The following is a 25,308-nucleotide window of genomic DNA, read 5'->3' as shown; positions in this document are numbered from 1 at the left end:
CGGCTTCTCTCGTTGAAACCACCGTGGGATAGTGATTTGAGTTGACAAGCCCGCTCCACTACTGTATCTACTCTCCCCCTCCTTCTCCTCCTCCTCCTCCTCCTCTCCCGCTCCACACAACCAGGAAATCGTCGAGGTGTGCTCCTTTATCCCGCTGGTGGCTACCCCGTTTGCGGGTGTAGATGCGCTTTTTTGTCGCCGATTTTTCTCGTGTTGTTATTTTTTTTTTTTTTCTCCACTTTGACTTTCAAAGCCGGGCTTAAAGCTCTGAAGTCAGCCAAACTTGCCGACGAGGAGAGGATCTCCACTCTGGCCGAACAATGAGGTGGGTAAAAGCGGCTCAAATCCCTTCACCTTCATTGTGTTTCCATGCCACATTTCGGTGTTTTCGGCTACTAGTTTCACAAAGGCGATGGATAAACGCTGACCCCGAAACACCTCTGCGGGGTCTGCCCTGTGGTTTACTCGCCTCCTCGCTTGTTTCTAGCACATTAAATCGCGTTTCTCACCCAGAAATAACTTTGTGCTTTCTGGCTGTTGTGGTGTTGGTTCAGCTACAGGGGCACACATGATACTTAGTAGCAGGGATTTTTCTTTTGTCTGTGTGTGTGTGTGTGTGTGTGTTTGCAAGTGACTAACTTGATGGTTTGTGTATCAAAAAGTGTTCGTGTCTTTATGGTCGCAATGAAAGCCCGCTCCCGTCTGTTCCTGTGTGGCTGCCTTTTAAGAAAATATTCACAAGTTCAGCAGGTCAGATGACAACAACAAGGTACTTGTGTGTCTGTTTCAAACACTCCATGCGGAGTCTATTGTTTTGCTCCTTTGCCTGCAGCAGCTCAGTATTTTTTGTGCACGGACCTAAATTAAACCACCATTATTCTAAAATAACGATGACATATTAACAACAGTGTGTTTACAACTAAAGTCAGGTGTTGTGGGGCGTACATAAAACACATGAAAGGGATTCAGTGTTTGGCTCAAAGGCACTTCAGCAGAGTGGATTCTTCCTTGAACAGGAGGCTCCTTCAGCCGCACAATAACCACTTGGCTGCCACTGCTGCCCCAAATGCATGTGCTGTTTATATCATGTCATGCATTCTGCCGCCTCACATTAAAACCTATCCCCTCTTCTACTATTTTGCTCCCTCTGGGAGTGCAGAGGTTTGACCCCGGGAACAAAAATTGTTCTGTAGAAAGCTCATGTCCACAAATTCCACATCCTGTCACAGCCTGTGCAGTTGGCAATTACATGCTTTGAAGCCACCGCTGCTGGCTCGAGCTTCTCTGGGCTGACTTTTTTTTTTTCTTTCTTTCTTTCTTTCTTTTTACTCACTCCTTCACAATTAAGCAGTGCAGCACTCCACTTGTGTTAAGGGCCAACATTGTCATTTTGAATCTTGACAAATGCGTGTTTAATTGGGCACCTTGAGGTACAGTGGAGTGCGGTGGCGTGGGGCTGATAACCTGTGTGACTAGTTCTTTATCTCAAGCTCATTGCGCTGCCCTTTCTGTAACAATATATCTTAGCTCATGCACATGGGTTGGTCCAAGGTTTTGTATTTGTTTTGCACATATTTCTTCATAGTAACTTTGATTACAGCAGAAGCAGGAGGCACTTGAGCTGCATGAAATCCAGTCACAGTTGCAGTTGTGCATTAAACATACCCTCATAATGAGGCCATTAATTAAGTTAATGCAATAATCAGCAAAGACTACTATGTTAGCATACTCTACGGAGCACATAGGCAGTTTGATACAGATGTTAGCTAGCAAAGTAGAAGAAATGGCGTCTGTTTTTCTTGTTGATACACCTGTATTGATGGTGTAAGAGTTATTGGCAGACAAACACGTACACATCACCATGGCAGCACACTGTCCCGCCACCATTGCACATAATAAAACTATTACTCATCATACAGTAAGATAAGCAAACTGCTTTATTGTCAAATTGCTGTGCTGCTTTCAGAAAACACTTCTACATCCATTAACCACTGCTGCAGTTTGAATGCCCTAGGAACAAACTGTAAACTTTAAAGTGTAGAGCATTTGGGTTTCTATTCAGATTTCATCCTGCCTCTTACAGTGGTGTCTCCTAGCAGTTGTTAAGGTAGCATCTGGCTTGATGGTTGTGGTATCCATTTAGCGTTCCTACTCTAAATGGAGTATTGCCTCCTGCTGGCCCTCCATTGTGGCCCAAACAGTTCATGTCACCTTGTATAATAGGTGAAGACTGGAATGCAGCTCCACTCATGTTCATTGTCATTTCTCCCTGTGGAATGTAAATGTTGACACAGAAGTGCAGTCAGTTGGTCAAAAGTTCAACAGTTTGACCCAGTTGAGAGAAACGATTCAGGAAAGAATCCTAGCTTTAAGCTGCCTTTATATTTGCAGTCAGTAGAAACCTCCTGCTTTTCCTCTCGTGCAGCGTTTCCGCCACTGACCAGTTTCTGTGCACATGTGTTGGTTTGTGTGCTTTGGTTATGAGACACACAAAGTGCATCCATCTGCATCATGATTCACGGCTCTTGTCAGAGAGGTGACTCCCGTCTCCCACTGTGACTCACTGACTGGGTCTCTGATTAAAAGACTTGTCCGATCTGACACCAGCAGTATGGCAGCCTCAGGCTCAAGAATTAAAGCACATGATGTGAGCATACACACAGACAGGTGTAATGCCCCTGCTTAACATGCTGTTTGCCACCTAACGAGTTCCCTGTGCTCAGTCCACATGCCTGGAAGCCACGCCAAACTTGGCTCCTTTGCCGTTCTCCTTACGCTCTTGCACGAGCTTAATATTGATCAGCCTTAAAAGCAGGGAAATGGCCTCCCCCTCAGTCTCCTTTGTGTCTCGGCTCCAGCTTTTTTTTCTGCCCTGACAGTAACTGGAGAGGAATGCAGCTCCAACAGAGACCTTTTGCAGTTTTGCTGTCATATCTTCTTCCTCTTAATGTTCTACCATTTGACCTCATGTCCCAACAGGCCACTAGCTGTTATTTGTGGAATTTAGCAATATTATTGCGCATGTCCATGTAAGGATAACAAGGGAAAATCTTTTGTGTTGCCATGCCTGCATGTTCATGCCATGTTGTTGTGTAATGTTCACTTTGTGTCTGGTGTGTCTGATTTTTCATGTCTCCACTTGCTCTCCTAATCCCTTGCACATTTTTTTTTGTTTTCTTTTGAAGTCTGATACTAGTGGCAGAATCTGAGTAGACTTTCATCTTGTGTACAACTACTATTAATTTCTGAAAATCTGCTTTTTAAAATTCAAAATATTAAGCAGAAAAATACTTTTGTACTCTAAGATCTGATCAATTTGTACTTTAGAAATGATGTTTTTTGGTTAGAGCTCGGGAAGACTGCACAGACTGACAAAGCTGTGATTCTCCATCATCGTGTTTTGCAAACTGTATCTAAATGCATGGGAGACACGTGCCTGAAATTATGACACTTACGGCAAACATGAGCAGCCTTTTTTAAATTTGTTTTTCAACCAAACCCTTCTTCTCACCCCCTGCGTCCCAGAAGCAATAACAGTTTGAGATAATTGGGGTGTGCTTGTGGGAACTCTTATCTTTAATGGATTAAGAGTAATGGCTTTATTTCATGCATCATAAAGAGTCGCACGTTGATATACACTTCAGGAGACTCCTCAGTGCGTTGCCCTGCAGTTTGTGTGACACTGTGTCTAAATGATCACAAAGCCTGTGTGCTTCATCACTCTATGCACTCCATTATTAAAATGGTCCTGCCTTGTGAGTTTGTCTCCCACAACACCCAATCACTGCTGCCCCCTCCCCTGAAACAATTATACCCCTCTTGGTCCTCCCACCTCTCATACTCATAAATAGGCCATTATGCCGGCCTGCCTCTTGGATTAGACGCTTTGCTACAGGAGTTGCTCAACATACAAAACCTTCTATTGTCTACATGGTGACAAATCCAGTTTCCTTGGTGGTGGCCGATGTTTTCTTTCCATAATTGTGCCTCTAGGCTGCTATGTTCTCTCTGTATGCTATTGTTTCTTCTGTGATCGCTTATTTTAAATGTAACCTTTACCCTAACTAGCATGTTGGACATGTCTCACCAGTATTTAGTAGTCTGTCAATCAGTGAGCGTGGTGTTTTGAAACACATGTTGAAATTTCTGTCACAGGAAGTTACACAGTTGTGTGAATTGCCTGCAGTGAGTAATCCAGTCTTCTATCATGGCATATGCAGTTTCATCACTCTCTCTCTCGCTCTCTCCCTCTCTCTCTATATATATGTATACATATATATATATATATATATGTGGGTGTGTGTGTGTAATATAGCGATATAGAGCAAATAAACAAGTCAATTGTCAGGAAAATATGACAACAGTTTTCTGTTTCCTATCTTTGAATATCTTTACGTTTGGGTTGCTGATCAGACAAAACAAGCTATTTGAAGACATCGCTGTGGGCCTCACCTTTAGTACTTCAGTTGAAAAATGAAAATAATTCTGAGCTATCATGAATTTCCAAGGTCAAAATAAACAGATGGGACTGAGTCTGCTGGTGGGTTGATTCAGTAAATGGAATACCTGACAAATCACAGTTCTCCATCAAATGTGTGTACATTTCCAATATTACTATAAGCCATCTGTATGAGCAGTCCTCACTGATTAGTCTAATACAACCAGAGACATTAAAGGCATTCTTACCTTGGTCTGAATCATCTCAGGGTATATGCTAAAGCAGGAAATAAAGATAAACAGATAGACATACAGATAAACGTGCTGAAGCACAGGATATCACCTCTGAAGTTTGTATTTCATTGCACTCAGATTATAATGCATAAAACGTTAAATCTACAACCAGAATAAATTGATCGGATATTAGGACTGAGCTGCCATTTGGTTTCATTTCATTCATTCAGCCTGACACTTTTCCTGCCCCTTTCTCTGAGGCTATTTTCTGTGGATGTAGCAAGGTTGCTAGTGGAAAATCAAGAAAGATGATGTCCCGTCTGCAAACCTCTGGTTGGAAAATTGTTTCCCTCGCCAACGGAGACACCAGACATATATAAATTGCCGAAATATTTTGTCCATTTAAGTGTCTGTGTGTGAGCTTGTTTGACTTTGACTGTTCTGGCAAAGATCAAGCCGTCATCAGTGTGAAATCGAGCAGAGCTCCACAGTGGACGAAATGAAGTTAAAAGCACATCTGCAGACCTCGTGGTCTTTTCAGCAGTAGCCAGACAAGAGTGACATCATGCCGGCTGATGGAGAGTCTGGTCCTAACATCATAGTGAAACCAAAGCTTGTTGCGGGGAGTATGCTATAGTGATTTATTGTATGGTCAGCACTGCTAATAGGCACAAAGATACACTGGGTTCATCAGGGGGTCCACTGCTTAATGGAACGTAATGGATGCCAAAACTCCTCTATCCTGTCAGCAATCCTAAACATTTGCATTTTTCAGGTCCTCAGATCTTAACTTCACTTGTCTGGGATGATACTGATTGCTGATACACAAAGGCTGTTTAAGATAAAACAGTATAGGAGGAAACCCAGCTAACTGCGTTACCAGTCTGTTGGGCAGCACTTTCCTTACAATGTCATTAGGCACCACTTATACTGGGGGTAATAAGGAAGGATATTATTACCTCAGGAGAGTTTGACCAGATATGGACTAAAGGTTTATCACTAAACAGAGAAAGAGAGCCTTGAAAGGAGAACCTGTTTTGACCTCTTCTGTTGAAGACTGAGCCATTTTCTGCATGGGTAAATTTTTTTTTTTTTTTGCATGAGTAGCGATGCTCATAATCTTGTTTACAGAAACAGTTTTTGCTGTCCTGGATGCTCCGTGAAGCTCACAGTATTTCCCTCTCTGACTATTTGGAGTCTGAGCAGCAGTCAGGTCTGTCTAAGTGGTACATGTTTTAGTCAGTTTATCAGAATCAGAAACACCTTATTGCCAGGTCTGTTACACATACAAGCAATTTGGCGTGGTGTTATTGGTGCAAACAGAAAACCTGGACTGACAAGTCCCATAACACACTGCGAAACATACTAAATTAAAAAAAAAGAAAGAAAGATATATTTATGTTTGCAGAGCTGTGTAAGCATTTCTAGCAATTAAAGTAAAGTGAAGATGGTTTCAGAAACAGTGCCATGAATAGTTTTTGCTTATCAGTTAACTTCATGCAAAGCGCAGTAAACACAGGAAACAGAAATCAAATCAGTATCTGGTGTGACCACCCTTTGCCTGTTTCATGGAACTTGGCCTGTAGGTTGTTCCAGTCATTTTAGCGGACTCTCCACAGTTCTTCTGGTCATCTTCAGGCTGTCTCAGTGTCTTCTGTCTCTTCATGTAATCCCAGACTGACTCCATGATGTTGTGATCAAGGCTCTGTAGGGGCCACACCATCTGTTGCAGGACTCTTTATTCTTCTTGTCTCCTTGGTCCATTATGACTCTGGAAGTGTGTTTGGAGCCATTGCCATGCTGCAGAATGAAAGTGGGACTGATCAGATGGTTATGTGATGGACAAGGATCCAAACATTAGGTCTGCACCTACAGATTATTTTCATTATTGGGCGGCTGTGGCTCAGGAGTCATAGTGGGTCATCCTGTTATTGGAAGGTCAGTGGTTCGAACCCTGGCCCTGAAGTTTTCTGTCATAATCACAGTGTTCTGCTGATAGCTGGATGATTGGCTCTGTTGTTGTCCTGCCTCACGCTGTAGGTGGGTTTTAAAAAGAGGTAACAGAGTGGACAGAGTGCAAGCTGGCCAAAAACTGGCAGAGCCAATGGGAGGATTATCTAAGTAGCCACTATCTGCAAAGCCGACTAACGTAAGGTCAAAGTCTACGCACTTATGCCTCAATGAGAAGCAGGAAATATGATTAAGGTGTTGCTTTGTCCTCCTTCCTTTTCTCAACTTTGTCTTAACTTTGGGCTCAGGGTTGAGACATTCTTTCTTCAGTGCAAAGGAAAAGAATATACAAGTCGGGGCAGCTGAGAGTTTGTCTCTTCTCCAGAGAAGTTTGCCTGCCTCCTCCTTGGCCCGAGTCGAGGAGGATGTGCTCCAACCTGTAAAAGGAATTGAGCTCAGTGAGGAGGACAGAGGTGAGATGGTTCCAAATATGGGCATTGAGTGTGCCAGTCATGTACGCCCCCCACCCCCTTACACACACACACGTTACACTGCCTTAGAAGCAGGAAGGAATTCATTTCAGCTCTTGATGTGGTCAACAAAAAGAAAGTTAGACTATCCAACTTTTCCACAATTCTCAATAAATGATGACAGGCAAAGGATGAGTCAGCCCTCAAAGAATGCTAAGGGGTTTTCTTGATAGAGAAGTTTCAGCTGGAGACGTCTGACTCTATTCAGACAAACATATTATGAAGAAGAGTTGAAGAATAGCTGAGATAGCCTGGATGCCTGTTTTTGTGTGGCTGACTCATGAAGGCAGGAAGCAGTAGCCTACAGCAAGTGTGTGTGTGTGTATGTGTGTCTGTATGTGTATGTATGTATCTGTGTCAATTTATGTGCTTTTAGCAGCGTGCTAGGACCTGTGTGAGAAGAAACAGGCATGTGGAAAAGGACAAAGGAAGAGGGAGTGAAGTTAGCAGAGGAATGAGGAGCTGGAGATCTACTTTTTCCAGTCCTCCTAAAGGTTTTGAAGGTTTTAATTACCTTAATTAAAGTGGCAGGATGATTTCCAAAAGTCTTTTTGTTTTTGAGGTAAAACACATATGTAATACACCTTCATTGTATTACATGGGAAATTTGTTTTACTCCTTCTGCTGAAACAAAATCACTGAGTAATGTTTTTCTTCCAAATTAGTTCTGCTTTCATTTTTCTTCTTTAAGGTCATTACAGCTGTAAAAATGTTGACTATCTCAGCAAAGAGAAAACTTTTCTGTTTGTTCCATATATAATAACATCTGGGGGAATCCTCAGAAATAATTTGCCTTTATGTTTTTGTTCTCCATCCACCTCGGATTTGAAGAAAAGAAACCGTGTCAATGGGAACTTTATTCTAGAGTCTGGGCGTCGAGCTACATATTAACATTTATGGGGCAGCTGTCTCTCACAACAGGAACTGTACTTTGCAGTTCCAAAGCTTATCTTTCACCCACTTATGCGGTCAGTGATAGTCATTGAATATTGTCATGAGAAACAAGCTGTTTTCATGAGATGTATGTGGTGGAGAGAGGTTCATTTCAGTGTCATGTGGGCCCAGCTGATCCTCCATCACTGACAGCCGTATACATAGCCCGAGGGTGGTTTGAGGACAGTGTACTGTCAGATGACTGGGCCCAGCGTTAACAGGCTATTGTGTGGTCTCCCTGTGTCCGAGTCAGCATCAGAGGTCAAGTACACTATTACCATCGTGACCTCAGTCCAGTGTTTGTAATGAGGCAGCAGTGTACTAACAAGCCTTTTTTTAAAATATCCTTTTCCTTCTTTAATTCTGCAAACTTGCAGAAGTAAGAAGAATAATTCAGTCTCTTGCAATTAAGAAATGGCTGAAAAGAAAATGTTCTGATGCCACACTTGACTGACCATGCAGCTGGGGTCTCAGGGCATTGCATGCTGGCACATGTTGAGTTTCCTATGTTGCCTTTTTGGAACTACAGTAACACTTCCTTCTTTTTTCACTTCTGTCTGCAGTTGTGTGTCTCTCTGGAGCTTTGTCTTGTCTCAGGTCAACCACTGAAGTGTGGTGGAAAGAGAAAGTTTCATTCTTGACTTATGAATGAGTTGTTTCAACATATGTATCCACCTTAATGCCATCCAATATTATGAGCAAGATGTTTCATTTTCTGAAATTAAGAGAGTTGTTGTGAATAATTTTCAGTTGACCATAGCTTTCAAAAACACAGAGGAATTCACCTGTAAATTATTACTAGAAAAGCCTGTATAAACCATTTTTCTTATCATCATCATATAAGGGTTTTTACATTGATGTTTTTTCCTACAGTATCAATATTTATCATGTGTGACTATCTGTGAAGATGTGCTATTTTTATCAGGCTGTGAAGGAGAGAGAGGAAGTGTTTTTTTGTTTTTTTTTTACTCACAGACACTATTAAGTGACTTATAGTCATTCCCTGTCTGATTCTAATGTCATGTTTTTCCAGCAGGGGAAGAAGAACATAAGTAATGAATCACTGTTTGCTCATTCAAGGTGTAGCATGGCCACCTAAGGTTTACTCATTCCATTTGTGCCTCCTGTTTCTCATCTTGTGTTTCATATTTGGCTGTGAGTTGTGTGTGAATCAGTTCTCAAAGCTCTGAAAAACAGATACTCTTGTATTGATAAGACATAAAGCTGAATGACTGTTATTGTTTGTGTTGCAGTAGCTTGTCTGATGCTTTGCTTGAGTTACTCCCGCAGGTTTCAGTGTTTGCTTTGCTGAGATAAAGACACTTAGTCTCAAAGGCAAAGATAGCTTGAAAGCCTGAACATCATTTAAAGAAATAATAGTTGGCTGTAGTTGTGAGGACAAAAAACGGTCTTTTAATATAGTGGTATTATAAACTCCAGGTGGATGAAGAAGCATGACGAATAAGGAGGTACAGTGAGCCAGAGACAAATAGTATTACTCTGCTTAGTGTCTAGACAACGCTGTGTAACTTCAGTCTGTCCTGTCTCATTCCCAGGACTGATGTCTGTACTTCATGTGTGTAATTGTGTTTAGTGAAGGTATGAATGCAGAATCATATGAAATGTGGAATTTATCTGTGCTATCTCAGTTATTCTTAAGCTGTAAGTGAGTTCTGCTTATCACTCCAACCATATGTACTGTGATATTATGTGAGATAGAGCTGTGTGTGGATGCCACAGAGAAACATCTCTGTATAGATCTCATACTTGTTTGACTCGGACAGAAGGGCGAAGCAAGCAGAGAAGAGTGGCAGATGAGCGTGGTGGGAGGGTCAGGTAAGAAGAGGAGGAGGAGGAGGAGGAGGGACGAGACAGAGCCACTGGGCCTGACTGTACTTGCCAGCACATTTGAGGAAAAGCTCTGAGAGCACAGCCTTATACAGACATTTCCAAGAGAGCATGTGCCCCGGCCGTGCGCTGCGGTTTCCTGTTAACCCCTCATTGACCAAAGAACCGCAGAAGCATGAGGAACTCACTCTGGTAATAATGACAAGTGAAAACGCACTGAGTTCAGTTTTTAAGTGTGTTTCTAAGTATAGGTGGAACTTGCATATCGTCCTGGTGGTCGGTTTCTTGTGCTGAAGTGTTGCAGTCCTCTGCCTGAGGTATTTTAAAGGTTGGTGACTCAAATCCCTTCCAGAGCATCAGCCAGTGACCTATTTGTGCTTAAGAGAAAACCTCTTAAGTCAACTGGTCACTTAGTTAGCTTAGCTCACCAACTAGCATCAGTGTCCTCACTAGCGGGCTGGTGGTCTTCGTCTGAGGAAAGACAGGAATAGATTGTTTATGACCGCGCCTGCCTTCGTTTATTCCAGTACTAACACCCAGTGCAGTCAAATCCAGCCACGAGTCTTCTGCAGCTGGTTATACCCAGTGGGGCCTGGTCAACACATGGACACACGTGTTGGCAGGCTGACAGGTGTGCGGCTGTGTGCAAGTCCCCGTCTTGACGTGCGTGTGCCACACGCTTTTAGAGTTTCAGTGTTCGTAGTTCTATCAATAATGCAGCCGCTCACTCTCAGTCTCTATCCCTCGCTTTCTCTGCCATTAAATATGCATCCATTTCCCAGTCCTGAGTCTCTGTCCCCTCCCAGTTCCCATAAGCCCTCTCTGCCCCACACATCAACAGTATGCTTGATGCAGATGAGACCACAGAGCGCTGCGGTAATGTATTTGCTGTAGAATGAATGCAGTCATAGGTGGTGTTCACTTGTTTGAAGTGACCAGTGAGCAGGTCTGTGCCCGCTGAAGGATTTAAGGCCGGTGAATGTTTTGACCTTTTCCAGTGTGCCTTTAAAAAATCATATTTAAACTATTTCCCCTGTGGATCAATAAAGTTTATCTAAGTCAAAGTTATCTAAATCACAGTGTGCAAAGAAATCCTAAAAAATCCATAGGGATCTGTGCATCCACTTAGACTTTAACAGATTTTATCAAAGTGGAAATTAAAAATCATGATTTTGCAGAATTTCTACAGGACCTAAAAGAGTGGACTGTGACAGCAACAGTCACTGAACCACAAATTCTCTTGAGAAAAAGTGTCATATTGGATGGTAAATAATATACAAACGTACATGTACAAATGGAGCAGTTTGAGTTATACAGTTTGGCTATGGATGTTTTTTTCGGTTGGTTGTTTTGAAGGTGTATTTTTGTATAGATCCTGTTGCTATATCAGCATTACAGCTTATACAATACAGGATTTTTGTGATCTATACCAGTATTGATATATGTGAGTTACAAACATCAGCTTTAAAGCTCTTTATCCCCTTAAAGTAGTTTTAAAAAGAGATGGATGCTAAGTGGGACATCTACATTTGAAAAATAAACTTGTTAGTGCTATTTGGGGGGACAAGTATGTAATGGCACTCTACTCTAAATGATTCCAGACACATCTTTGCCATCTCTGTAATGCAGTTTATTTGTCGGCTGGCACATGTACAGATGTGCAATAAGCTTATATAACCAGCAAGTCTGCCTCTACTTCTTTCGCCATATCTACATACATCCAGTCCATTCTCGCTTGGCACTTTTAACCTGTCCTCTCTCTCTCTTTCACTATATATATAAATATGTGTGTGTGTGTCTGTGTGTGTATACGTATACTTACATACATACAGGAGAGAAAGTTAGTATGACAAGCTGGAATAACATTCACTGTGGGCACAGTAATAATCAGACGTTTGCCAGATAACACAATCACAGGAAGGTGTTTGAAGTTTATACATTTTTTGTGAGTGACAACAAACCCAGAGCTATCTGATCTGTTTTATAGTTGAAAACCACTCCTTTTACCTTAAACAGACAGGTTACAGTTAATGCGAAAAATCATTCACTTTTTTCTACCAGGAATACTCAAACAGGTCAGAGGCTGACGTCGAGCCCTCGTCCTAAACACCTAATCATTCATCAAATCATATGTCTTTCCTTATTCTTCTCTCCTTCCTTTCATGTAGCCTGACTGTGAGCAGTGAAGCAAACATATAATGTCCAGTTAACATGTTAAACTCAATGTAAATGTTATCAACTTGTAGGAAAATACAGGACCTGTGTGTGTGTGTGTGTGTGTGTGTCCACATTAATTGTTCAGGCTGAGGCAGTCCTTATTAGGCGGTGCTGGCAGCAGGAAGTAGGTTGTGGCTTTGGTGCTGTGTCACAGGAAGTAGCAGATTGTATCATGGGCAGGACAGATGGAGGGAGAGGGGGAGAGGTGGAAGAGATGGATTAGGGGACTATAGGGAGAGCTTGTGGGCAAATAAGGGGAGGAATGGTTAAAAAATTGGAATTGACAGTCAGCCACCCTTTGTCCCTCTGTGTCTTTCTCTACCCTCTCTACTCACTATAGCCTGTGTATTTAACGAGGTCTCATTTGGCTTTTCCTGTGTTATTTTCTTTTGTTGCAGGTGAGACTTCCTGCACATGTGCATGAACATTATCTTTTTAAATTTTAAGGCAGATCACTGCAATAATAACTTGTAGCAATTGTAAATAATCATACATTTTTACAGCTTCTAATAAGCATTTTTTGGCAAGCCAGAATATGTAATATATAGTGGAAGCTGAATAGATAAATGAATGATAGGACTGATATTTAGTTAAATGTTACCAGATTACTTCGCTCTTGTTCCAATTTGTATATACAAGGAACTTGCAAATATTTTTTGTGTTAGGTATTTGTATGGGCAGCTTTTGTTCTGGCATAAAACGGTGGTATTGTTTTCTACAAGGAAAGATTTTTTTTTTATCTTTAGATCACAGTGTCTGACATGCAAATATGCACACACTCTGCAGCCTCTGGCACTGCTTACTAAACATGAATGTGCAGTCATTCTAAACTTGTGTGTATTCTGCCTGCATGAAACTATAAATAAATGTTTTGTCGCTGATCTCACAGCACATGTGGCTGTTTTTTTTTTGGTTACAAAGTGTGTGGAGGTGGAGGTTGATGTAGAGCAGGTGGAAGATTCCATAGTCTTGCCTCTTTGGCGGAGTTTGGCACAACTTCCTGTCTTTGTCAGCCTCCATTGTTGTCTCGCCTCCCATCTTGTTTGGGATCAGACTAATCTTTTTCTCTCAAATCAACACTTTACTGCTTTCTTTCACTTGGTCTGTCACTTCCTACGTTTTGTAAATGTTTTAAAACATGTTTTTTGTTTTTTTTCACATGCTCCATCCTTGTCTTTGCAACTCTTACCCTCCTCTTCGCAGAGATGAGAAACACTTCAGTTACTACACTGATATCTCCAGAAAGTTTGGTGTACTTCTCTGTGACGGACAACTTGTCAGACACCATCTAAAGTTCAGAAACTCTGCCATTGGCAACTTTAATTCTTTGATCTGTTATGTTAGCATCCTGTTTTGTGGGTTAGACTAGATGAGACCAGGCTAGTCTCAGAGGAATTTCTCTCGTCTCTAAATTGGTTTGTTTATAATGGAGTGTTTTTGACCTGTTTGTCCATCCGGTGTCTTCAGTTCCTCCTCACCTCCCCTTGTGTTTGCTTCTTCCCTTCCAGATGCAGTCCCCACTACATACCAAAATCTGTTAGCCTTTCAAACTGGTAAAATAATGATATTAAGCTAAGTCTTTTTTCCATATTAGATTTAAATAAGCCAGTTTTTGCATTGTATTGTTTAACTTGTTATATGACATGCTGTTCGTCATTACATGTTGTTTAAATTGATTGCAAAAAAGTTGTATTCCATACTTGTACATAAGTTGGATTCACCAAAACTGAAGTTAAACAAAATTACCTATCATTACTTGTCACACTTAAAGGGCAAAATGGATAATGGATATGGGTCTATTAGGACGTATTAATCTCTATGACTTCTCACGTCTCTTCTGTTTTCTGAAAACATAAACCAACTGTCTGTGGTAACGGCCACAAAGATTGCTTGATCATACATTTGTTGTGTTAGTGTGAAATCTCTGCCGCAAATCTTTGTGGTTTAATTTTGTGGCTATATTCTCATCTCATCTCTGCTCTGAAATGCTCGCTTTATGCAAAAGTTTTCTCCTCATCTTCATGGCTGCAAGGAGGAGATGTGTTGTGTGGGCTTGGACAATCACAGGAAATGTTGCACCTCTTAAAGCCTTTTAACATATAATGAAATTTAATAATACTGTTCTTGGCAAAAAAAAAAAAAAAAACACCACAAAGCTTGGTTGCCAGTGCCTTTCTGAAAGAATACCAAATCAGATCCCACTTTCAGTAACCGCATCCCGAGTGAGGACCTCATCCTCTCAAGATGCACCCCTGCTGTCCTGCAAATTAACTTATCCTCTTTCTGTCTTCTTGCCATCTCTCTTCCAGTGAGTCGAGTATTTGCCAGGCTCGGGCCACTGTGATGATCTATGACGATGGCAATAAGAAGTGGATGCCGGCAGGCACTGGACCCCAGAGCTTCAGCAGAGTCCAGATCTATCACAACCCCACCAACAATGCCTTCAGGATAGTGGGACGCAAGATGCAGACAGACCAGCAGGTAAATCTGCCATCTTTGGGCATGCTGTTTGTCTGACAAACTTTGTGTGTTTGGGGTGTGTGTGTGTGTGTGTGTCTGAGTGGCTTTGCCTGTGGAAGTGTGAAGTGTATGTGGTTGTGTGTACTTCATTCATCTGTCTTCGTCATACGGCCCGTGGGCGTCTGTGGTCTCCTAAGGGTGTATTAGTTAGTGTGAGACAGTCTATTTTTTTTTTTTAATGTTTCCATTTATTCACATTCTCACAATCTATCTGATGCCACAGACCAGGGCTTGGTGACTACATAAAACATATTTACTGTATATACTATAGTCGTTTCTATCAGAAATACCTTAAAAGCATTATCGGTTTATGATTTTATTGCTTTTTATGCGCATTCATTTAGTCAGTTATTTACTTTGATGCACAGATGAAAGCCTGGACTGTGGACTGACAAGACATGTAGTCTCCTGACACCATTGTTACAACAAACTGGTGGACTATGCTGCTCATTTACACAGTTTCAGCAGGGGCAACAACACATGACCTCTACGGGCCTATTTCATATTTTTTTAATGATAAATTGTAAAGTTAGGAGAGTGAGGTAGGGTAGGCTGCACTGGATTTATCGTCCCTCCCTTGCTGAAATTTCTCAATGTGACAGTACCCTTGTTTGTTTCTGTCAGCGCTGGTTGTTACTGCTAGTGTTTTTCTTCTTTGGAAATGAGAAAGTAAATGCAGAGTAGCTCTGCAGATGTTTTAGAGGAAGCTGGAAGACAAAACCAAGTACATGTACAACTTGCTGTGATGATTTCAAGTGTTGGCTGTTTGTAACTTTACAGTACTGCAATGTGCTGCAATTTAGCCAAAACCTGGTTTCATATAATTCTGCCTTGTACTCATTTACTTCACTGTAAAACAAAATCTGTAAGTCTGATGTAAATCTGATTACTGTAATTCAAATGTAAGCTTATGTTTTAATTCTATCCTGGTACTGGTCTGTGTGAAACTAATAACATTTATTATAGAATGGTGAGATTGTTATGAAAAAAACAAATACACAGAAAACACATACAGATTTTGTAGTATATTACAGCTATAGAATACCTTGAATCAGCCATGGTTTTAAGGAAGCACACACATGCTGTAGGTTGGGCTTTGTGCTTGTTTTTATAATTATAGCTTAACACCATATGTGGACTGGTAGGGGATACAGATAAAGACACTGAGACCTAAAGCTGACTCTCTGTGCAACATGTAGTGTTCATTTTGGGCATGATTTTGGCATAGTAAGCAGGGACATTGTCCTTAAGTAAAGGAGACCGTTCACTTTATCACCAGATTATGACTCACCAGTTATCAGAGGATAAAACTGGGCAGGTCCTGAATGAAAAAGCCAGGTAAACTGTGATTGGGTGGGTCTATTCTTGACCGTGCGCGTGCTCTCCCTGCTGCTTCAGTGTGTCTCTCTTCTTCTTCTTTAAACATTCAGGACTCTTAAAGTGTTCCCCAGAGACAGGCCTTAAAGTGGATGCTGTTTCCTGTGAGATAGTTAGCCTGTTCAGCCATTTCCTGTGACAATTTTGGGAGAAGCCTGATACCCAATAAGGACTCTCTATTTGTGTCTGATGGAGACATGCAACCTGGTTCAAGATGTGGGTGAATGAGAGCAGCAGGGAGCTAATGAGAGCGAATATAGGGTGGCTGTATTTTCTGTCTGCTTCCATGTTCTGCTCTTCTGATAGTGTGAATATGGAGTAACTTTTTTGCTGATGTTATGCTTGTCTCCTCAATTTCTTATGTCCATCCTGGTGTGACTGGATAATTAAACTGCACTGAAAACACAAGTGGAACCGTGGCAATAAAGTTGTCCTGCAGGCGTTGAGGCTTTTTGAACATGTCACTTTCTTTCCCTTAAAAAAAAGATGCCAAAGCTCCTCCTTTTATTCATATTTTTAATGTGCTTCTGGTCACATCCTTAGCACTGTTCCTGCTTCCTTTCTTGCCTTTTGACAGGATTGCGGAGAGTTCATGAATATCACTGTCTACAGTGGCAGCTGAACTTGCTATCCTCTCTTTTCACTGCATGCTGCCCACTATGATATTCACCCTGACAGGGTCTCCTCTTCTCCTGTCTGCTCTGTGGAATCCAGAGGCTGTTAAACAAATAGTGAAATGGTGCGTCAGCACATTCAGGCAACGCTCAAATCCAGAACATTTTTTTTTCTTCCTGGTTCATAGCCTTCACGCCACCTGCTGGGTGGAATATTAACCAGGATAATTCAACAAAAAAATAAATAAAAAATAAAGTGGGCACTATAATTTTATACATAACCAGGAAACAGGAATGGTTTTTCCAGTTTTCTAGTGAGGTCTCCACCTCCTAGGAGCTACACTTTTGGGGACTATTTATTTTAAACGCCTGACCAACACTGCCAGATTCAGTTTAATATTTTCAAATCTGACCATTTTCATATTGACAGAAAGCCACAGAATTACAACGTTTGCTCACAAACTCCACCAAAAGGATCCCTCTATTGATCACCTGTACTCTTCTTTCCCCAGGTGGTTATAAATTGTCCAATCGTGAGAGGTCTCAAGTATAACCAGGCCACACCCAATTTCCACCAGTGGCGGGATGCCCGACAGGTGTGGGGGCTCAACTTTGGCAGCAAGGAGGATGCTGCTCTATTTGCCAACGGCATGTCTCATGCTCTGGAGGTGCTCAACTCCATGGCAGATGCAGGTAAATTAGTTCTTACTAGATTTCTGTCACATCAGTGTCTGTAGTTACGTCAAGGATTTTCCTGTGGTCTTACCACTGATTGGGCCTTATTAATGAAAGACTTTCTACATACTAAGAACTTTTTAGATTAAATCATCTTATTTTAAAAATGTTAGACAGCAAAGAACAAAATGTGCAACAGATAACAGAAACAAATTCTTATTGTTTGTGGCAACTTCAAAGCCATGAAACAGCAAATAAAACACTACTTGAACTGCAAAGGTGTTCTGTCCAAATGTCATGAAAGCACAGAATCGCAGTTTCTAGATCTGTCATGCTGATCCATATCAGTGGTTAAGTGCCTGTATTGTGCCCTGATAAGGCTGACAGATATCTTCTGATCACAAGTTGCTTAGTTTCTCACACAGCACTAAGGATTGCTGCCCTTTCCCCATCTGCTTATGATAGATTTCCTGGAGAGTGCATCCAATTCAAGAGCAAAGCTGATTCACCCAGACTTTTACATGAGAAAAAGAAATTAGTAGAAGAAAACCTAATGCATTAGCAAAGGCCATCCTGTTGTGTCTATGCAAAAATGTTTTGTCTTGTGTTTTTTGGAAAACAAAAAACACTGCATCTGTTCTGGCTCTGGGTATGGGTTTGCACAGTATGATGCAAGATTTGTACCCTCTTTCTTCCATTTTTTTCCATGCAGTTTTGACTAAATTTGAATTTTCTCACCCAGATCATAGTATTAAGTGACAGTAGTTTTCTAATATAAACCTGTTCCCCTTTCCATTACTAATGTCCTCTCCTGCTGACTGTCCGTTGTTTCATTTTCAGTGTGCAAAATTGTGGTTTTAACTGGCTGCAACAGTTGCTACAGTGCTTTTTTAAAAAAATGTCATTACCTTAGCTCCAGTGTCCATGGTTCAACACTTGGCCAGGGACCCTTGCTGCATATCATACCTCTTTCTCCACCCACATTTCCATGGCTGTATCTCTACAACTGCTATGAAATAATGGCAAAAACAGCAGGCAAAAAGTGATCTTTAGAAAAGAGAAACATAAAACTCCTTAAAAGTCTAGCCCTAGATTGATGTACACCATGTTTTTTGATCCCCCTGTCCCAGAGTGGTTATACCCATTCACAGAAATGTCTAATCCCATGTTCCTTAATCTTTTTTTATTTTTATTGATTTTTTCTGTGTTGTTTTGTCAGGCTATGCAACCCTTCCCCGCCCGGTGTCAAACGGTCCGTCTCCAGAAGAGCTTGAACAACAGCGGAGGTACCTTCAGACTTCCTCTAAATGTTACCCACCTTTTTTTTTGCTGATTCTAGTAAACCTCTACGCCATGTTCTATTGTGAATGCCCTCGAATGTCCTCTGGACAACAGATAAGCAATGCAGTAGATTTTCTTTGGAAGCAAGTGCTTTTATCACTTAGACAACTTGGCTGCTTTGCGAGGTTTGTGTTCCTAACAGAAGCAAACTATCCTCTGGGTTTAGTTGCATAACAATCAATAGCAAGTCAAGCTGTCTTGGCTTTGCAGTAGTCCTGTTAGTACGGTTTTGCACACATTCATATGTAGAAGGTTTGATGGCATTAGCCTGACACTTCTAAACCCTCAGTCCGCCCCTGTAGGTAAAAGGTCAGAAAGGCAGCAAGGTGGACAGTTCTCACATCAAGCCCACCTTCTCTCCATCCATCTCTCTGTTCCTCCAGCAAGACCCGTTGTGGTGACACTGTGCACACACTAGGCATTAACCTTTTAATCTCATTTAGACTAAAAGGTAATGTGTTGCACAGTCGGGCAGGCTTTGTGATGGGTCAGAGGGACTGTCCGTCAAGTCACTAGCTGTCCCAGTGGCTGCTGACACGCCATGGCTTACGTAGCCATTAAAACCTTTCAACTACAGCATGGATAATGGTGTTAGGAGATATTTTTTGTATTCAGTGCACTCATTAGTATCAAAATGTTCAAAAATCTAGAAAAAACAGACCTGATTTCCCCTCCCCTTCATTTCCTGGGCACACTGCCTCAGCTTTAAATCACAGCGACTCTGACTTGTGCATTTTTGAGTGGGTGTATGTGTACATTGTATGTGTGATGCTCTGTATAGAGCTGTTGTGAGTGGCAGATGTGTTGGGGGAGAGGGGAGGGAGCAGTCCCGAACTGAGGCAGCTTGAATTAGGCCACCGTGTCCAGCTGTGGACTTCTCAGTGGTAGGCTAATCAGAAGCCGTGAAATCCATCTCTCATCCTTTTACAAAAGTCTGTATATTGAATACAAATCCTGATTTTAGATTTCCACACAAGCGCCAAATTACATTGTGTGTAATTAGACAGAAATGTTCGAAAACAATGCCTGTTGCATAAATAATGCAATAATCTGTGGCAGATTTGTACATTAAATTGGGGACTAAAAGCTGACATTTGCCCATCATGCTCCTTTAGTCATGGTTATAGCCTGTCTAATTACCCAAGTGAAATATAATGACTTTCAGGTCAATTTATCTGTGCTGTTCAGCCACTTATTTCGAGCATGTTTACATGTGTTTGTCGCTGACAGATGTGTTTGTTTGTACGTAGGTTGGAGCAGCAGGAACGGGAGCGACAGGAGAGAGAAAGACAGGAGCGGGAGCGGCAGGAAAGAGAGAGACTGGAGAGAGAAAGACAAGCGGCTGCAGGTCAGGAAACACCTGGGCTGGTCAACATAACCCCACTTAACTACAATGCAGTCCAGTCTTAGTGGTTCCTCATGTAATGAGTCCTTTTTCTTTGCCTTCTTTGTTAAGGCCCCCACACGCTGGTCTAATAACCTAATCATGGTTTGAGTCTTTTAAAGCATGTTGGATTGTATGATGAAAGCCAATAGGAAAAAAATGTAGATGCAACAACCAAAAACAAGCTTCAGTTGTGCTGTTTTTTTTTTGTTGTTTTTTTACTTAATTCAAACATGTTCTAGATTGGATCACTGTTTACAATGTGAACCAAATGTTTTACCACCTTTCTCCTTTCACCCACAACTATTGACTTCCACATCGATCCTTTTCCTTTTTGTATGTTACATGACAGCTCACCTGCATCACACAGTCGCTGTTGTGCATCTTGATCCTCATCCATCTCTAAATGGTTTGTGAATGCTTACTGATGATCACTCCATGTTTGGTTTTGTTTTGTTTTTTTTTTTAGTACCTATTCCTCCAGCTCCACCGTTGGCCCCTGGAGGCATTGCTCCTCCACCGGCCCCTCCTCCTCCCCCTGGACCTCCTCCGGCCGCTGGCATCCCTCCCCCTCCGGGACCACCTCCCTCAGGACCTCCACCGGCCCCGCCCCTGCCCTCTGCAGGAGGTGGCGGCATTGGCGGTGGGGAAGGTGGAGGTGGTGGGGGATTGGCAGCTGCCATTGCAGGAGCTAAACTCCGTAAAGTATCTAAGGTAAGAGAATGTAAGAAAACAGTTTTATGGACATTTGACAGCCCTGTGACTTTGTAACTGATCTTGAAGTCAATATTAATATAGTGGACAAACACTGAATCCATTATGTGCTTCTCTAATTATACAGATGGTACTCTGCTGCTGTATTGATACAATATAAGAGTTGTTCCTACTTGCAGAGCTATGATACCTGCATCAGTCAGAGTCCATTGAGACTGCCTGACTCTTCTGTATCTTTTTGCTATTTGCTGCCCTCAGCAGGAGGACGCTTCCCCTGCAGCTCCAATAGGCAGAGCTGACCCAAGCCGTAGCAGCAACTCCTCTATTGGGGGAGGAGGGGGAGGCGATCTGATGGGTGAGATGAGTGCCATCTTGGCACGGAGGTGGGTAACACCACAAGTTTGCAGTCACATAAAATATCAAATATACACAGTCTAAAAATGGACAACTAGAGTTTCTCTATTTCAGGTAGTAGCTTTGATTTTCATGTATTTCTCCTGTGACTTATAATCATGTTTAAAATTCATAATATTCTGTGTACAACCAACTGTTAAATTCCAAACTGTACATGACAGTATTACTTAAAATTATCCTTTTTTTTTTTTTTTACATCAGGAGGAAAGCGGCAGACACTGGAGAGAAACCACCTGTGAAGACACAAGATAATGTAAGAATCTGCTTTTTGTCACATTATTTAAGAAGAAAAAAAAACAAACAAATGATCTGTTTTTATACATGAGAAAACTGTAGGTTATGGCTATATTAAAAAATAGACAGTTTAAGGATGACTCACGCTCAACAGAGGGTCTTAACTCTTTTTCTTTACAGGATGATTCAGAGCCTCAAGGTCAAAGCGGTGAGAACTGAACATTTTTCTCAATAGCATGCCACCTACGTTCATTCTGACATTCATTTTACATAATATACAGAATACATGTTATTAACTGCTGTTTTTTTGCATCCTCCCTTCTCAGACACCATGAGAAGACCATGGGAAAAATCGTCTATGGTCAGGTAATCCTGGATTCACTCATTTCTGTTACACCATAAACTGTAAATCTGTAACCCCCGAGTGTTTGGCGTCTCATGTTTGAACTCATCCTGAGTGTAGCTCTCCATCAGTGTGTGTGCGTTTATGAACATGGATGCCTATGGACACATGCTTTTGTGTGTGCCTGTCTTCCATTTCCATTCTAAGAGGAGAGTGTATGTGTCTCACTAACAGGAATAACTCCATCACCAAGAACATGGACTCCACTCCCTCATATTCCCAGGGTTCCAGGTATACATGCTGTCCCCTTCACTCGTGGCCTTAGTTCCCCTTGCTTTCCTTTTCTCTTCAGGTTAGCGCAGCATCACTGCAACCTATGTACCCATGTAGCATATTTTGCAGTTGATAGCACCATCTAATGGATCAGAGAATAGCATGCACCCAAGGGTGTGCCAGCTAAGTGTGTTATGCCTGAAAACTGAGGAATAAGATTAGAAGCCTGACAGTGGGATTATTTTTCCATATCACTTCTGGGTGCTGGAGTAATTTCGGTCCTCTTGTGGTAAACATGAAGATAACCCAGCTTGTCTTGTTTGTACACTGAAGTTGAGGCATGTGTGTGCAACTGTAGCAGTTAAAAGGTAGAAACCTGAACCAGTACATATATGTATGCAAAAACAAATGAGTAGCTCCAGCTAGGTGTATTTTAATCTATATCAGTGGCATCAGTTTGTGATGACAGTTAAATTAAGGTAGGCTAATGAGCTTAGATAAAGCAACCCTCATTGCATCTCTGGGTGTGTGTTCGTCTCTGCACCTTTCTGTTCTCTGTTCCTTCAACCCTTGGGTACTCTGGTGATGAGCTTGATTGACGGTTGGCCTGTCAAGGCAGTGCCATGGACCTTCTTGGCTTTTTATGAAACACAGAAACATAAAGTAATTGTCTGTATTTGTCTGTTTTGCTGTCTTCTCACAGGGTGAAGCCTGCAGGCAACAGTAACGATACCGGTGGAATGGATGACTCAGATTTAGAGAAAATGAAACAGGTGAATTTCTCATCAGCACAAATGAGATGAACTGGAATGAGTGAGATTATGTGCAAACCCTCAAAAAGAAGAAAAAAACATCATAACCAATGCGGCACTTTCAATCTCAGTACAGTTAAAATAAGAAAATAAGGTCAGCATAGGGGAGATATCTGATTACCCACCTGCTGAAAGTAGATGATGCAGATTTACAGAAACCAGGTTACTACATTGCATGTAAGTGCATTCTAGATTCAAGATTACCAGTGCAACCTGGTTTCACTGAGTAACACACACACACACACTGAGTGTTAAGCTACTGCATCACTGTGACTAACAGTCTGTCAATCAATTTTTCTGCAGGAGATTCTGGAGGAGGTGCGGAAAGAACTACAAAAAGTCAAGGAGGAAATTATTGGAGGTGAAATTACTTTTTATTCTCTAAAAAAATGTTTTTTTTAATCAATTCTTCATAAATAAGTACTTCAGGTACTAAATGTGTGTCTCCTCTTTCACAGCCTTTATTCAGGAGCTGCAAAAGAGAAGCACATAGTTCTGCTGAGTGTCAGGTGTAACAGAGGGATGTGATAGATGGAGGTGATTGAGGCCCATTGGGACCTCTCCTCCACTGTGCCCTCCCATGTAGCCCAGGGATTTCTATTTTTCACCTAAACATTTTCTCTTTTCTCTCTCTCGTACACACACACGCACACGTGAGCATACTTGCTTTCGTGTACAACATTGCATATTCACTTCATGTAAATGGTAACCCAGGGAACCTCCTCACGTCGCCACCCGGCACTTTTGATGATCACTCACTAATATTGCAGCAGTGATCCCATCTATCCCATCTCTCCCCTGTTCATTCATCCCGCCCCCTCGTGTCCTCTATGTGCTCTGTTCATCCAAACTAATTCAGAGCACATAGCTACAGCCACAGTTGCTCTTTCAGTTCATCATCGTGTACACTCATCATAACCCTCTTTTCTGCAGAAATCCTGCTACTTGTGTCTTCTCCCTTCTGCTATCAGACACACCATTTACTGATAGAGCAGTCTTCAGTATTCAGGGACAACGTATTAGTCACATTTTTACTGTAATAGCAAGATGCTGGCATGCTGGGATCCTTTTTTTCCTTCCATTCTCAGTTGACAAGTTATCCCTCAACCTCAAACACTGCTACAGATAGTTCAGCTCAGACATCCTCTAGCAGTTGTTGGCATTTGCCTCTGGTGGTAGTTAGAGGTGGAGTAAACAACAATAATCGAGGATGGATCAGAAGCCCCACCTCCCTGACTACTGCAGTGTCTCTCCATTAAGTGGACTTTGAACTCCTGGCAATGGCTAAGAACTAAAACAGCACAAGCCTTTACTGCTGCAAGATAGAGAAGTTACAGGAAGAGGAGACAAGCAGAGGGAATCTGATGGACAACCTGATTGCTGTGAAAGAGGAGTGTGTTGTAGTTTTATGACGTGTGAGAAATTTATTCTCTTTGCATTGCACTTGTTCCAGGGGAAGTGTGTCTGGGTGCCACACTGCCTTGACAGACTATTCCCTCTCACTCAAAATGAGATATTTGTTGGCCAGAGCAGTGGTCCTACACTGTGCTTCTGCTAGTCATTTTCTTCCATTCTAGCTATGTTTTCTAACTTTGAAACATGAAAATGGCCATGATGAGGTCAATTAATTTGGCCATGACCAACTGCCTTGAGGATAAATATATAGATATATAAATATATATATATATATAAGGAAAAATATATATTTGTTTTGAGGGAAAATGTTAGCAAAAATGAAATGGTGTTTCTATTTTAATTGAAGTGACTGGTGAATGGGGATTTTGTTTTCCTTTTTTTTCAATGATTGTTTTCTTATGAAATGTTATTTTGGGTTTACTGTTTCTTTTTTCTAATAGAGTCTAGGCTTTTTACACTGAAATATTAAGAAAACAGCTTAGAGACACTGGATTAGAAATGCATTTATAGTCGAATACAGCTGCTTCTTGAAATGCATTACTTTGTCTTGAGTCATCTTTTGCGTCCTCTTGTAAGATTTCTACAAATTCTGAAATTTTATGAACTATAGACTGTACCATGCAAATTTCCTCACACTGAAATCCAAACTCATCTGTTTGGTAGACACATTTGAGTTTGAGTTCAGCTTGGAAGTGTAATGAAAAAGGAAAGAAAATAAACAAAAATGACTTCAGAGATCTTTGCCACATTAAATGGAAAATGTAAGCTTATGTGGTTCATGACTGAATTCCAGCTTCAACTGACTAACTCTTCACCATTAAGTTAATTGTATGGTTTTACTAAATTTGACACGTTGGCTTGTATATTTCCAAACTGCAACCTTTGTTCTCTGAGGGGTTAATAGTTGGACTAAGGCTATAAAAATATGCTGTCAGGGGTTTAAAAAAAAAAAAGTAGTTTACTAATTTGTTACGGAACTGACGTACATAGGCGAATTATGAATTGTTTTTTTTTTTTTTTTTTTGTTTTTGGCAAAATAGAT

The 25,308-nt window shown here is 41.4% G+C and overlaps 1 protein-coding gene across 2 annotated transcripts; it reads left to right on the top strand.

Moving 5' to 3' along the window:
* vaspb (vasodilator stimulated phosphoprotein b) lies at positions 1-24,803 on the top strand. Of its 2 annotated transcripts, XM_041047216.1 has the most exons (14): positions 1-325; positions 14,459-14,630; positions 17,173-17,353; positions 18,555-18,621; positions 19,927-20,024; positions 20,530-20,774; positions 21,033-21,157; positions 21,390-21,441; positions 21,603-21,630; positions 21,749-21,788; positions 22,000-22,056; positions 22,742-22,811; positions 23,154-23,211; positions 23,309-24,803. In XM_041047216.1, the coding sequence occupies exons 1-14, from the start codon at positions 321-323 to the stop codon at positions 23,341-23,343; spliced, it is 1,233 nt and encodes a 410-aa protein (XP_040903150.1). In that variant the 5' UTR covers positions 1-320; the 3' UTR covers positions 23,344-24,803. The 2 variants fall into 2 exon arrangements, with proteins under 2 accessions (XP_040903150.1, XP_040903151.1); XM_041047217.1 differs by lacking the exon at positions 22,000-22,056.
* Positions 24,804-25,308: the final 505 nt, after the last annotated feature.

Source organism: Toxotes jaculatrix, chromosome 9 (genome assembly GCF_017976425.1).
Source record: "Toxotes jaculatrix isolate fToxJac2 chromosome 9, fToxJac2.pri, whole genome shotgun sequence".
Lineage (NCBI taxonomy): Eukaryota > Metazoa > Chordata > Actinopteri > Toxotidae > Toxotes > Toxotes jaculatrix.
The sequence above is the reverse complement of the archived record's forward strand: the minus strand, read 5'-3'. Positions and strand labels throughout refer to the sequence as shown.

Coding starts and splice junctions, on each gene's coding strand:
- vaspb (XM_041047216.1), top strand. Junction 20,025..20,529: donor AGAAAGACAAGCGGCTGCAG/GTCAGGAAACAC, acceptor TTTTTTTTTTAG/TACCTATTCCTCCAGCTCCA. Junction 22,812..23,153: donor ATTTAGAGAAAATGAAACAG/GTGAATTTCTCA, acceptor ATTTTTCTGCAG/GAGATTCTGGAGGAGGTGCG.